The sequence below is a fragment of the Sinohyriopsis cumingii genome, chromosome 2 (genome assembly GCF_028554795.1).
Source record: "Sinohyriopsis cumingii isolate HCF-2022 chromosome 2, ASM2855479v2, whole genome shotgun sequence".
NCBI classification, from domain to species: domain Eukaryota; kingdom Metazoa; phylum Mollusca; class Bivalvia; order Unionida; family Unionidae; genus Sinohyriopsis; species Sinohyriopsis cumingii.
Window position 1 is genome coordinate 160,758,094 of NC_142962.1, and position 16,369 is coordinate 160,774,462.

At 35.9% G+C, this 16,369-nt stretch overlaps 1 protein-coding gene across 1 annotated transcript in view; it reads left to right on the forward strand.

Annotated features, from left to right (window-relative positions):
- The window catches only part of LOC149806217 (DNA polymerase delta subunit 2-like), a 79,744-nt gene extending 72,904 nt beyond the window's left edge, over positions 1 to 6,840 (forward strand). The window contains exon 10 of the mRNA XM_089951168.1: positions 4,495 to 6,840. Within this exon, the coding sequence (XP_089807294.1) occupies positions 4,495 to 4,652 (158 nt within the window). The 3' untranslated portion in view covers positions 4,653 to 6,840. The remainder of the gene's footprint in view (positions 1 to 4,494) is intronic.
- Positions 6,841 to 16,369: the final 9,529 nt, after the last annotated feature.

A 16,369-nucleotide genomic window follows, 5' to 3' on the forward strand; every position in this document is an offset into this window, starting at 1 on the left:
AACACAGATCATTGTCCATTGACTGAAAGACAAGCTTTTATCGGAAAACACAGATCATCATCAATAAACTGAAAGTCAAGCTCTTATCAGTACAATACAGACCATCATCCATTGACTGAAATTCAACACAGACCCATTGTCCTTAGACTGAAATTCAAGCTCTTATTAGTACAACACAGACCATATAGACTGAAAGACAAGCTCTTATCAGTACAACACAGACCCATTATCCATAGACTGAAAGACAAGCTCTTATCAGTACAACACAGACCCATTATCCATAGACTGAAAGACAAGCTCTTATCAGTACAACACAGATCCATTATCCATAGACTGAAAGACAAGCTCTTATCAGTACAACACAGACCCATCATCCATGGACTGAAAGTCAAGCTCTTATCGGTACAACACAGACCATATAGACTGAAAGACAAGCTCTTATCAGTACAACACAGACAATATAGACTGAAAGACAAGCTCTTATCAGTACAACACAGACCCATCATCCATGGACTGAAAGTCAAGCTCTTATCGGTACAACACAGACCATATAGACTGAAAGACAAGCTCTTATCAGTACAACACAGACAATATAGACTGAAAGACAAGCTCTTATCAGTACAACACAGACCTGTCATCCATGGAATGAAAGACAAGCTCTTATCAGTACAACACAGACCCATCATCCATAGACTGAAAGTCAAGCTCTTATCAGTACAACACAGACCCATCATCCATAGACTGAAAGTCAAGCTCTTATCAGTACAACACAGGCCCATCATCCATAGACTGAAAGTCAAGCTCTTATCAGTACAACACAGACCCATCATCCATAGACTGAAAGTCAAGCTCTTATCAGTACAACACAGACCCATCATCCATAGACTGAAAGTCAAGCTCTTATCAGTACAACACAGGCCCATCATCCATAGACTGAAAGTCAAGCTCTTATCAGTACAACACAGACCCATCATCCATAGACTGAAAGTCAAGCTCTTATCAGTACAACACAGACCCATCATCCATAGACTGAAAGTCAAGCTCTTATCAGTACAACACAGGCCCATCATCCATAGACTGAAAGTCAAGCTCTTATCAGTACAACACAGACCCATCATCCATAGACTGAAAGTCAAGCTCTTATCAGTACAACACAGGCCCATCATCCATAGACTGAAAGTCAAGCTCTTATCAGTACAACACAGGCCCATCATCCATAGACTGAAAGTCAAGCTCTTATCAGTACAACACAGACCCATCATCCATAGACTGAAAGTCAAGCTCTTATCAGTACAACACAGACCCATCATCCATAGACTGAAAGTCAAGCTCTTATCAGTACAACACAGGCCCATCATCCATAGACTGAAAGTCAAGCTCTTATCAGTACAACACAGGCCCATCATCCATAGACTGAAAGTCAAGCTCTTATCAGTACAACACAGACCCATCATCCATAGACTGAAAGTCAAGCTCTTATCAGTACAACACAGACCCATCATCCATAGACTGAAAGTCAAGCTCTTATCAGTACAACACAGGCCCATCATCCATAGACTGAAAGTCAATCTCTTATCAGTACAACACAGACCCATCATCCATAGACTGAAAGTCAATCTCTTATCAGTACAACACAGACCCATCATCTATAGACTGAAAGTCAAGCTCTTATCAGTACAACACAGACCATATAGACTGAAAGTCAGGCTCTTATTGGTACAACACAGACCATCATTCATGGACTGAAAGTCAAGCTCTTATCAGTGCAACAGACCCATCGTCTATAGACTGAAGGTCAAGCTGTTATCAATACAACACACACCATTGCCCATAGACTGAAAGTCAGGTTGTTATTGGTACAACACAAACCATTGTCCATGGACTGAAAATCAAGCACTAATTGGTGCAACACTGACCATCGTCCATAGACTGAAAGTCAAACTTATCAATACAACACACATCATCGTCCATACACTGAAAGTCAAGCTCTTATCAATACAACACAGACCACTGTCCACTGACTAAGAGACAAGCTTTTATCTGTTAAACACAGACTATCATCTATAGACTAAAAGACAAGTTCTTATTGGTACAACACATACCATCATCCATAGACTGAAAGTCAAGCTCTTGACTTGTTTGAAAAGTGTTTAGGTGCACCATCACAACAGGTTTCTAAATGCAATGGTAGCTGTGACTAGATGTTTGAACCAAATCATATTGGGCAAAATCTGGATTATATCTGTGACTCTACTGTGTCTGGATTATAGGATATTCCATAACCCAGTAGGGATTAGGAATCTGGGTATTTTTCTGGGTTATGGTCCTTTGCCAAGTGTGGATTAGGATTGTGGTTATGTTTGGATTATAGTCCATTGCACAGATTGGATTATAAGTGTGACTTTATTGCATTTATGATCAGCAGCTTAGTAGTGGAAGTATTGTTGGTGGTCTTATCTGGGTCATTTTAACTTAAAGAGAAACGGATACAGGCTATTGAGATGAGATGTTATCGAAGGATCCTCGGCGTCACATACAAAGACCATATCATCAATGAAGAAATACGGCAAAAGATAAGACAAGCATTGGGCCTCACGATGACCAACTGATCATAGTGAAAAATGGAAATTGCAGTGGTAAGGGCATGTCTCACGATCATCAGGACTTGCCAAGACAATCCTACAAGGCACTGTACAAGGAAGAAGAGAGACGGGCAGAGAAAGAGGTGGGAAGATAACATTCAAGAGTGGACAGGCTTGACGCTGAGTGACTCACTGAGAAAGACAGAAAATCAAGAGGAATGGAGGAAGCTGGTTGTTAGGTCTTGTGCAGTGCCCCAGTGGTCTTCCAGACTACGGGACTGATGATGATGACTTTAGAGTGAATTTTCTCTGTTGATTTGCTAATACTTCCTGTCTGTCATGCAGGGAATAAGCTACACGGATTGCTGATTGTTAGTTATTATTTAATCTCAACTGAAACAAGTAACCACCAATAAGATTTGAATGTAACATATTCCACATTATGACACACCGGTAGTGTACTCTTCAAATCAACCAAAGTAGACAAGATCAAATTCAGTGTAGAAACTTCACGTAAAATTGGTTAGAAAATGATGAGTAAAGTACTTCATTATGTTCATTATGCACATGGAACACATTTGGAATGTATCCTTTATGCTGAACATGCTGCTGGGTTAGATAATTAGCATGGATTTGGGGGTGGGGGCAGATTACGGACCATGTCACTTTGTTTGAATTTGCAGATGGTGAGCGAGTATTCTCAATAGTCTCTTGTTTTTACTAATAAAAATGAGTGCTTAGGACTTTAACTGCTGTTTCAGATAAATTATAATTTTAAATAATAAGAAGACGAACTAATAATAATTATTCATAACTGCTGAAGACTAAAATAACTTGTATATGATAAGTATCGTTTTGTATCGATTCTCCTCTTGTATTGGTATATGTATAGTTCCAGCAAAAGTATCAATATATGAATGAATCATTTCACCTCTAGTGGAGGTTTTGGTAGGAAACTAAGAGACTCAGAGCCAATAATCCAAGATGATGAAAAAGTATTATTTCTGCTGGGTTGATGGAGTGTCACATAACAGCTGCTTTTCAGTTTTCCTTGTATATCTGTTTTGATACAATGTTAGGCTAGTGGTACATTGCATGATAAAGGTCATAGCTGGGGCCCCTCCAACAGCGAGATGCAAGTGACAGGGCATAATGATGTTTTCTTTAGCTGGTAATAAAAATGATAATAAATATACTTACATTTATGCATCTTGAATTTTCTCACATTGTACTTTCTTAGTTCTTCAGATCTGACAGACACGTCCTGTACAACCTGATTCAAACAGAAGCTGTACTGGAATTTTGAGTAGCCTCCATTTCCAGCTACAATCCATTAATCTTATTTTATTGAATTGACCCAATAATCCAGCTCCTCATAATATGAAAATCAGAAATGAGTTCGTTCATCATAGAAACAAAATCTATGTGCATTCATTCACACTATGACTCTAAATTTCAATTTTAAGTGGACCTAAACAATTCTTTTTTAAACTGATTTAGAGCGCACAACTAATTTAAACGGTCGTTAGATGGAGCTATGTGCACATGAATACTGTTATTGTGTATTGATGAATCTATGGTTGTGAATTTATTTTGGAATCGAGAATAAATTCAGTTTCATTGTTTCTTGTAATGTCTTCTATTGTTGTCTTAGGTAGTTAAATAAAATAAGCAAAGTTGTGCAATATTTTGTTGAAAAACTTGCTCATATTTTCCCATACAAATGCAGTAACCTATAACTGTTGCATTGTTTCTGCTTTTTAATTTTTCTTTTATCATCTGATTCATGTCTGCATCAAAATTCTATTTTCTTCTTCTTCCATCTTTTGCACCAAACCCCCCTCCCTTCTTCTTACTTCTGAGCTTACATGAAATGTTATAAATAAATGTGTTCTCTCTCTATGCTTTTCAGGACCTCAAGGCCAGCGGGTGTTAGTATTGACTGTTCCCAAGTTCTCCGAAAGCAGTACATGTGCATTAATTAACCTGAGAACTCTGGACGTACAGCCCTTAGTTTTTGAAAGTAAACTTGATGATATAGCTATGGAGAGTCCTGTAGCAGAAAAATAATCCCAAAAATTCCATTTAGATCCGTGTTGTGTTTATGAAGGTTCAGTAAGATGCGTCTGTACAGCACTCTCTAGAAGCCGAATGATTGTTTAAGCCTTTATAGAAATATATGAGCCTTGTTATACAAGTTGTCTAGAAAGTCATGTGAGATATACCTATCCAACAGAGGGCAATCAGTGACACTGTAGGGTATGTCATTATACGTGTAATTTCCCAAAACATCAGCAGTGTTTCTAGCATTCTGAATATTGCCAAGACATTTTGCTGTTGTTAATAAACATAAATTCTTGTTTTACAGCGACTGTGAACAAAGCTTGAATGCACCATCAGATGATGTAAAAAGTTCCAAAAATAATCAGTCCTTCTGTAGCTACATCTGTACCTGTGATCCACCATCTTTTCTCTGCTATTATTTTCCAATTAGAATTGAGAAAAATATTATTTATCATATGTGTTCGTATGAGATAGGGAAATCATATCTGGATCAGAGCTCATAAATTCTGATCCTTATGTTGGATTCTCAGAGAGCTCCACATCTATACATATCATGAATAATCTTGGTCATACCTATATACATATATGTTTGCTGCTTTCCTGACTTCAAGAATTTATCATCCTGTGTAATGATTTACTATCCTTAATGACAGCAATGTTTGTGTCATGTCACTGTGGCAGAACACTCCTTTCTCACATGTTTTTGTCATGTCACTGATGCAGAACACTTATTTTCTCATTTTTGAATGTGTGCAGACATTCATTTTTTGGCTTGAGAAACCAGCATCGATGATTGTTGTGATGGCTTGTGTACTATTACTTTTATTTAAAAAATGCACTTAAAGAAGTATGCCCAAAAAATATTTCAGCAGCAAAACCAAAATGCAAGCTATTATTGTATCACTTATTTACTGATACATTCATTCACTTTGAAATGCACTGTAGTTGCCAAACTTGTTGCTGAGATGTTGCCAGACTGTGATCATTCACTATGAAATGCACTGTAGTCAACAAATCACCAAACGTGCTGCTGAGATGTTACCAGGCTGTGGAACCATGGGATTCACAATTGAGAGCCACAACGTCTTTAAAACGCAATAAGGAACATATGCAACTTGTAACTACTACTCCTCAGACCAAGTGTACAAATTTTTTCTTGTTTTGTATGGATTAACTGCATATCAAATTATCATGTTTATGACAATTTGTCATGATTTCTATTGATTTACATTTTGGCAGGCACTATGTTGTCATGCAAGTGTTTATGATCAAGATTTGGTGTGGTTTATGTAGATGCAGTTGAGGGCGTATGATTGAATTGTCTCTGAGTTACAGCAAATTGAGCGCATCATGACTTGGAAGAGAATTTATAGAGCATAAAAGGTTATCACGTTGAAACATACACAGAATTATCTTCTGCTTGGGATGACACATGGGAAGAGGGTAGGTTGACACTGGCTGGAAAAGCACAGAAAGTGGTGATGCAGAATTTTGGCTGGCACTTAAGCATTGCATGCAGAACAGAATGCTAGTTGCTTAAAGAGCTTCATGACCCCCATGCCAGCCTCTTTATATATAGATGGTGACATCCCCGTGATAAGAAAATTTGGCTGCATTCATGTGACAGCTATCAGGAGTAGTATATTTCACATTTAACAGGCACAACCAATACTGTGCTCAATATGAATTGATAGTAGTGGTCTAGAGATAGGAATTATGAACTTATTTAATTCAAGCCGTACTTGGAAATTTTATTAATGAAAAATGAACTTGTTTGAAATATAATTTTCACGCGTGAATATTTTGATTGCTCATGGACCTCAACATTTTGATGTTACACATTTTTAAACAGTCACCAAATTTAAGTTTTCAGAGACTTTAAAATAGTACACATTTGTATCTTTGATCTTCCACTGTAATTGTTAAACAGGAAATTACGGTAAATGATGCAGCAGCTTATACATAACTGGTGCATTAAAAGTGCAGCAGCCCTGAAAGCAGTCGGGAATGCTTCCACAGTGTGAAGTACTGATTACAAATCAACATGACAGTAGCAAGACCCGAGGCCGTATTTATAGGTTAACTCCATCATTGACAATGTTCCTAGATTAGTATTTACCATTAATGGGGTATACTCCTGGATGAACTAGATTTGCCATAACTGACTAGTGTAAAATAAATTAATTTCAAAACATTTGTTCCTTGTTACTGAATTTCTAGAAGGGATCAAAAGCTGATTCATTGTGTTGTAGTCTACAGAATGTATTTTCATACGCTGCCATAAGGCAGTGTATTATGATGTCATCTGTCATCCATCTCTCTGTTACCAACTTGTCTACTTCTGCAGCTACTAAACTTTGTGGATGGCTTGCACTTACGGGGTAAAGAAGAAGCCCATTGATTTTGTTCTAACAAGTGGAAAGGTCAAGGTCACTGAGTGAAAGAAACAAAATAGTTTTTGGACAATAACTCCAGATTTCCATGCATTACGACTCAATGGTCTTAAACTGTGTAACAGAAAGGAAAAAAATGAAACGAACAGGTTTATTAAAAACAACAGATAATTTATTTCTCTAAGTTAGAAGTGAAAATTTTAGAGGAACTTATTGTATTATGAATCAAATCCCAAATAATCTTAAAAGTTTTATCATAATTCCAAAAGTTTAGACCATTCTTTATGAATTCCAATAATCTTGAATGTGTTGATGTATCAGTAGCCTTGAATGAGCTAATGTATCGATGGTCTTGATAAATCACACTGATATAATGCCTTTAATGAATTCATAATAATTCAAAGTAATGATTAGCCCAAAAGTCAATGGGCACTTTATAATTCCAGTGAATAATTAAAGTAATGATACCTCTCAAATTATATCTGTCCACAACAGCAAATGATTAAGACTGAACTTAAAACATGAATGAGTAACTGTTTACCTCCTATATGTGTTGATTTCACTTGACCCAAGACATGATAGAATGCTCAGGATGTGGGTCATTTCAAATGGAAAATTTTCACTAAATAGTAAAGGCTTGTGGCCTTGAACTTAAATTCAAGTAAACAGTTTTTTGATAATAACAAGAGTCAGTTTGACATCTCTCGGCCGATACATTAGTCAGGTTGGCCAAAACTCTACCCTCAATCGTGGATAAAGGTCAAGCATGTAATATAAATTAAATATACATAACACATGATCTACAGTTACCAAACTTTGTGGATAGCTTGCACAGTGGCCCTGTGCATTAGTTTTTATAAATATATCTATAGAGAGAAAGTGATTTTAAAGCGATAGAAGAAAATTTTCAATATATAAAGTTCAATATATAAAACTTGTTTGGGGGCCCCGAGTGGCTGAGTGGTCTAAAGCGCTCTTCGTTACGGATCACTGCCATCTCACCTCTGTCTGCGACGGTTCGAGTCTAAGATTCAGCCAATGTGGGCATGTGAGAAAGCTTGCCAGTAGCTTCTCGTGGGTCGGTGGATCTTTCCGGGGTTTTCCGGGTTCTTCCTCCACCATTAATACTGGCTGCCATGTATAGCCTATTGTGCTGAAAAATGGCGTTAAACCCCACAACAACAACAACAATAAAACTTGTTTGAAAGTTTATTTACAAATGCTGGGCTTAAAGGGGACTCCACCAAAATGATCCAAATCCATCCCCACATTTGCTAAGGCTGTTCCTGGCTTGCACTTTGAATAAGGAAGACCTCATTAAATTTCGGGCATAGGAAGCAAAGATCAAGGTTGAAAGAATAAAGATGGTTTCAACACAATCACACATTTTTAATGTAGCAATAAATAGCTACTGACAAACCACCCTCTTGTAACGCAGAATGCGGTTACGAAACCAAAGTACATTTTCGTTCATATATAGTGCATACACAGTAAGTACCAGTACACACAATTCTGTGATTGATTCAAGGCCTACATATTGAAATCTTTTAATCACTTAGGAAAATTAGAGATGGTTTCACTAATCAGTAGTTTAAAAGAAGAAACCATCTTTGCCTAGATTCCTGTAATTATTTCGGCCAGTAGATGGTTCGTCATTTCGACTGACTCCTGTTTCTATGATTTTTCATGGAGTTTGGCCAAGCAGTGAAAAATGTTATTTGCCTCCTGGCTTTTGCACAGAATGCATACATGCCAACCATTACACTTTTTTCACTAAATTACACTTTGCACGTAAATGTATTCAGATTATGCGTTTTCGGTATAAATAATTTATCCACAGACTCTATTCTAGGAAAGACAGCTTCTATATAACTACGACATAAGAGTACGCTTTTCCATAGACTTGCATGCATTTTCCTAACAGTATTATGTTCTATTTATAGCAGCTGCCCTATTTCCAAGAAACATGCTTGTTCTACGTTTGAACTTTTGACCTTGGTTTCTATTTATAGCAGCTGTATGGCTTAGTTAGGAGAGAACAGACTGATTTTCTGACTTGTAATCTTTGCTTGCAGATTCTTTGTTCAAATTCATATCTGGTACAGAACCGGTCTGTAGGTATTTGGTGCTAAAAGTCAAGTCAGATTTATACTAGTCATTGCGCATGTAAGAGCAAAAATGTTTTTCAAATAATTTCACAGATGGATTAGGAAAAGACATAAAATCGATTCAGAGATGAATACATGAATTACACAATACAACATTCCATTCTAGGGCAGCATCACACCCCTTGCAGTCTGTGTGGAAAGGATTTTAATCTTGGTCATGGTGGTAAAACAAAGAAACCTTGAATTAGCTCATTTTACTAACTCCAATACTAAGGTAACTTCTTTTTTTTCACAGCAGAACCAAATTGTGGACATGAATTTTACAATGCAGAGGCGTTATGTACTGAGTTCTTAATAGAAAACGGACTACCCCAGCAGTAGAATACTACATTGGTCCTTTGTTCAAACAGATGTTTCCTGACTCCAAAATTGCAGAAAATATGCATGTTCAAGAACAAAATCATCTAATATTATTTCGTGTTTAGCAGAAGATACTTCACTTAAAATTGCAGAAGCCATGAAAATTGCGCCGTTTGGTATTGCAACAGAGAGGAGTAGTGGTTATGATGACAAAAAGTTGTACCCAGTCTAAGAGACTTTGACAATGAAAAGGGTAAAGTCAGAGTGTTCTTCTTTCATTACCAGAATTAACAATAGATTCCATGGAAGAAAACATTTTTTGATTTGCTTGATAATGCTTTGAATAAATTTAAGTTGGCAGAACTGATACTGCATCAGTGATGACCGGAATTCATAAAGGAGTTGCATACCATATTTGGAAAAATGTCTCCGTCATTGTTCATATAAAGTTGTCTCTGTCATATGATGCACCATACTTCAGGAAAGGCTGCTGATAAATTAGAAGAACTCCTGAAGTATCAAGTTGGCACTCAACCTGACAATGTACTTCATGTGAACAGAGTTGATTTTTCTCATCTTATTTCGCAGCTAAAAGTTGCAATCACTGGAAGATAAAAATGTCCTCTTCTTTGTCAAGTTATGAAAAGAATATTGGTTCTTTACCATTCTAATGCTGACTGTTAAAGATGATCCAGGCTCTGTAACCCTGCACCTAGAGCTCTACTGGTGTGCAAAAACATTCATATCTCAGCTGGTACAAAGTGTTTTGGTGATGCAGTGTGAGAGTCTGTTGCTTTTTAAAGCTCAGTGTTATATACGAAAACTTTAAGCAATAATTGATGTTAAAAGTCCAGAGGGATAAATAAATCATTATATACATATGTGCATTTTTATTATGTTATATGTGGAGTACTATATTTCTGCTCAGATTACTCTTTTTGTCCACTTGGATTATACTTTTTCCTCACCAGGATTTGGCATGTATGGGAATGACTAAAGGAATCACGATACTAATTCAGTTCCCATAGCAAACCTATGCAAACACCTGATATAAAAAATTGAGTATTACTTTAAACTTCTGAGTGCTTATGATCAAACTTTATATTTATCAGTATAGACGCATCCTTTACAGCTTTGTAGAGAAAACCATGAGCTGTGTCATTTTCTTCTTATGGCACTTGTTTAGGCTTGAATAAACATTAACACAAGAAAGAGTGAGAACAACAAGCTTTGAAAAATATACAATAATTTATTTCCCTGGAAAAATTCTGTAACAATGAAAAAATATGAAGTTATGGTTTTGTTAGAAGTGGACTAACCACAACCTTGTCTCCAACTAGGTTGTTGCCTAGTAATAAATGAATGCCCTCAACGGGTAAAACAGAGAACATTCTGATTGTCACGGGTCCTGAAACTAAGTCTGATGACAGATTTACACACTGGAGAGGAGCATTAGCAAAGCTGCACTCTACTCCCTGAAAAAGAACATTCTCATTAAAAGAAGACTTCTCAGAAAAAGGCAAAGTACCTGACAATAAAAGTCTACAGTTCCTTGTAGAGACAAGAATTATCACTCCGGTTTCTGATAGCTGAATACATGTTTATAAAAAACTCTCCTTATTCCACAGTATTACATGAGCACATGTATTTTCCAGAAAAATAACATAATTAATCCTTTTGAATCCAAGGAATTTGAAATAACTACAAAACAATTAATTTGAAATAACTCCAAACAGCACAGCATACAACAGTTTAACAGCTCAGCTTCTACTGAAATTAATTCTCCAAAACATGGGTTATATGGTCTTTCAAAAATGTAAACAAAGGTCATGTGATCATCTTCTGGAAGGTTATAGAAGCAAGTACTTGTTACAGATCACGTTTCCCCAGTGTGACCCTGTGAAAACCAATAATTTTTACTCCAAGAAATAAAAAGATAAAAAAGTTGTTTACATCTTAAAGACAAAGTCCCATCATGTCCTTGGAAGCAACCTATCATTTAAAATAAAATAGAACTTGTTTATGAAGGTTGCTACAAATTCTGAAACAAGGTCAGGATTTAGATCAACACCTGGTGTTTATAAACTAACAGTCAAGGTCAAACTATTTTCCCAAAAAAGTAGCGAAGTGAATAAATTTACAATACAATATGTAATGAAAAATTTAAAAAAAAATAAAACTGACAAATCAATATTTTAATAGTATATAGTAAATCAGATATAATTAAACATACATAACATTGTGGGGCTTTCAGTACCGTGACAGAGAGGTGCTGATTTAAGCAATGAGTGTTTCAAACACGTCTGTAAAGAAACTACTATTCTTTCAATAAAAATATGTCTATATTCTTTGTCAGTTACAACTAGGATAAGCTCTCAAGATTCTTTTTCCTAAAATTTCACTTCAATTAAACGACTGAAAATGACATAAGTTTTGCCTTGATGCCACCTTTTTGTAGATCGGTAGATGGGTGCAAAGAAACAGGATAGTGTGAGAATACTTGTAGTCTGACTATACATTCATGTTTGTTTGTACCCTCCCCCCTACCGATTTCAATAATAAAAACGTTGAATGTGATAAAAAGTGCACAGAACTAAGTCAATTGAATCATTGATTTATAATTCCTATCCTGACTGACCAGAATGGCACTAATACGGGCAGCCCTTACACCTATCATGCTTAATGGACCTTACATACCAACATGGCGCCATATTGCGTACACTATGGACTAGTTCATTTCCATCTGACAACTTATTGACGTAGTATATCCTATTTGCTAACTGCCGGATAATTCCGTAAATTACCAAAATGTTGAGAGTTTATAATTATATTCGTTTGAACATAGAAATTAAACGGCTTGTTAAATCCGCGTGAAAGGCAAATTTGTTGTTGTCATTCTTTTCCTTTGCTTGATTCGACATTGTAAATATCGGAAACAGATGACATATGTATGTAGTTGTGCATACACCCCTTTGCTGAAAATGGACTTGTCGAGGAACTGGAAATGGATCTTGAGCATGTCCGTCTATTATATTGAAAACTTGCGTTAAATATGAAACGTACAGAGGATGATGGTGTTAGGGCCACTCTACTCACAGTCAGGTTAGAAATTATAAATCAGTGAATGAATTGATTAAGTTCGTTGCACATTTTATCATATTAAATGTTTCCATTATTGAAATCAGTGGGGGTGGGGTTTACTCATCGATTTATAATTTCTAACCTGTCTATCGCCATGGAGTCCCTTAACCACTGTTGACGTATTGTGTTTTAAAGCAAATGGAAGTTTCGATGTAAACAAGTAGACTGCTCACTGTCCTTTTCTGGTTTTGTCCATTTTAGTAAAAATTGTCATCAGTGTCCATTATTTGTAATTTCTGGTTTTAATAAGTATAAAACAAATTGAACAAATAAAAAGGAGAAACTCTTTGATGCATTCATTGAAACATACCTAACAACCAAATTTACGGAATTACTGAGATATTCAAAGGTGGTGAACCAAATCTAGTGACAACAATGTAACTAGGGGCGCTTCAGTTTGGCCGGGTATCACCGTCTTACCATTTTGTACACGGAGGGTACCTCTCGTTACGGGGCTCCCATTCTTTTAACTTTGGATAATTTCATGAATAACAGGGAAATATATCATAACTAACGCAAAGGAAACGGCTTTTGTTGAAACTATACTTTATTGGTATGAATTTGATACAGCTCTGATAATTTTTTGCAGAAAACCCACATAATGTGGATCAGGGAGGCTTTCAATCGGGAGAGGTATTATTTAGATATCTAATTGTGGAATGATTCAAGAACTTTATATGTTCTTATCTTCGTTTCGTGTGAATACAACTGAAATATACCCCTCCCCACGTCTCATCTTTAACCGGAAAAATGCGTGTCAGTTCTCTCCCTTGAGCAGCAGATAGAGGTAGCAACCACGTAAGTCTGATGTTTTATCAATAAAGTACAACGAATTCTGTGACAAAACCAGATCACTTTCTCAATACAATAAACACACACATATTTATAGTACATATACGGTGATTTATTGTAAGCTACTTTACTGACAAAACGTCAGACTCCTTCGGTAGCAACTATATACTCCCTGAATATAAATACTTTTGCTACCGCTACCTGTAACCAGCAGTTTGATTTTATTATTACTGCTGCAAATTAGTATAAAACCTGCTTGATACCTTTGGATATGAAATTAATGTAGTAGTAAAGGTTAATACATATTTATGCTTTGTGTCTTCACGGATGAGATGTGATTGTTTTCTGTTTGAAGAATAATACCCCTCCCCCGTAATTTAAAAATAAAAGTTTTTAAGGCTACTCATAGCTCATATTGCTGTAGCATACATGCCCTCTGCATAAACATCTTCATTTGTGATTTTATCATTACTTTATACTGTTTAAGAAATAAGTTCACATTGTTATGACAAAAAATACCTGCACAATCCAACTGTGCAATAAAGCAACAAAATAAAAAAGTAAAATAAAAATAAAAAGTATATGCAGTACTGTATTTAACTTTTCATAGGAAATATTAGAGAAAAAAGTATTTAATGTAAACCTGCATTCAGAAAAACGATATTTTTTAGATGAATTGGTCTAAAAAATTCTCATACAGGTAGGCATTTATGAGGAATAAATACCTGGATTGACTTGTTTACATTGTCGTTATAGACTTTTTTGAAAAGTACGGAGGTGGATATTGCCAATCCCTTTTGTTTCGCTTTCACATGAATAAAACATGAATAAAGATAAGTTTTTCACATAATTTGGCTTTTGGATTGGACATACACTCATCATTGTAATTTCTGGGGAATTAAAGCTGCAAATTCTGTATTAGCCGAGACACATTTCCCCCAAAATTTCCTTTTATATACCACATACATTTGTAAATTATACTTCAAGAACAGTCTGGTTATATTCTTTAGTGATTATTTCATTAATTAACCGAAAAAAGCATTCCTTTACTGGTTTTATATTCAATATATACACTACAAAAAAAGCTCACTTTGTGGATAATTTTTTTGGCAGGTAGTTATATTGTTGTTTGTACTTGCTATGAGCAAAAACCATGAAAAGGATTATATTTTATTTGCTAATTTGTTATTTGTAATGCTCTGTCCATTTCAAAAATATCACATTTATTAACTTGAGATGAAATTTTAAATTTGGCCTGTTATCCTACCAGTCACATTTTCTGCTTGAAAACTTAGACGCGCCTGTGCATATATGGCAAACCGTGTAACGAATCTCCCGTTTGATTCGAAACGCCAACAAGTTCAGTGTTTGAGACCCCTGGCGACAATCAGGTTAGAAATTTACAATGAATGAATGAAATAACTAAAGTATTTTTTGCATTTCTTTTTTCCTTGAAGCCTTTTGGTTTTAAACTCGGCATGGGAGAGGGGGTTTACAAACAAACGAATACTGCGCGAATACTTAAATTTACAGCATTTATGAAAAGGGTGTTGGGGTGGTGGTGAAGGAAATATACAAACACAGTGGTACCTTTAATAAAGTTAACTGCAATATTAATCGAATCGCATATGTCTACTTTAACAGTTATTCTTTATGCGTGGATTTGACACGCAGGAAATGGACTTCACTAATAGCATTCAAAACACTTTCAGACGACTATATTACAGGTAGTTTTCCTGGTAATTGGCTTTCACTAGAGAAAACAACAATGGTAATTAATTTCTCGAGGTTGCTACTGCAGTCTTTCCTTCGCACGCGATAATTTCCGGAATTAAAGGCAATTTTAATGTCTCCACAAAGCTGTCTAGCGACGTGAAATCGCCTCTCGTGGCTGTTAATGGTTTTCATTAGACAAGGGTTTCAAATGAAGGAACTTAATCTTTAATGGGTTTTCTTTTCTTTTCTTTTTTCTGTGTTTGTTTTTCTTCTTTTTCGGTGAAGTATTTGCTAGAACATATAGTTTAGTTTTAGGGAGACCACAATGAAGTCGACAAGAAGTCGCAAAATCGATGCTATTCAAGTCTGGTAAGTACGTTAGCTGTCGGAGATCTATCCGGTTCATTTCCTTTCAAATCTTATTATTTCATGTATTCTTGGATTTTGAATAGCATGGTTTGCGGTTAATTAGTTGTAACAAATCGTATAGCGACGAAGTAAAATATGGTACAATATGACGGACATTTCGTTTAACCGAACTGGTTTTCCTGAGAAAGCATCAATTTTAGGGTTTCCTGGAAATTGTTTATCTCAAAAATAGTTATATTCGGAAGTCCTGTGGCTCCAGCAAAAATCCTGTTTTATGATTTTCTTTGTCTTCGGTGTTTGTTTCATAGTCTTCACCTTGATGTTTGAGACATCTTCAAAAGCCCCCAGCCAATGTGACCGTCTGCGTGTTATAAGAACCTACAAATAGAAGCAGAAGCAAGAGAATAATTGACTTAGAGTTTATTGTTATGTTGAAAAGTAGATAATTTCAAATGTTAACGTTTTACCTACAGATGCCGTGTCCTATTGTTTTAAAGATAATGACTTTTATGTATGTAAACCCAGTCCTTTCCATTTGTTGGTGTAATAGGTCATGCTGTTTTCATAAAAAAGGAACGAAAAGTTGCGCCAGAAATGTAGAACACAAAGATTTTAAGGTATGGAAATAAAGTGACCATGAGCTCTCGGAAATTCAGTTTATTTGAAACTTTTTGATAAATTTTGTGTAATTTGGAACTAAGCTGCAAAACATAACACAAGCATTCCACAGTGAGAAAGAGCAATTGTTTTTCATTCTTTACACTCCTTGGTAAATAAGGTCTGAAATAGTGATGAAGCAGGTGGTAAGATGCTGGCGCAGGTTGCAACAACAGGGAAAAAGCCA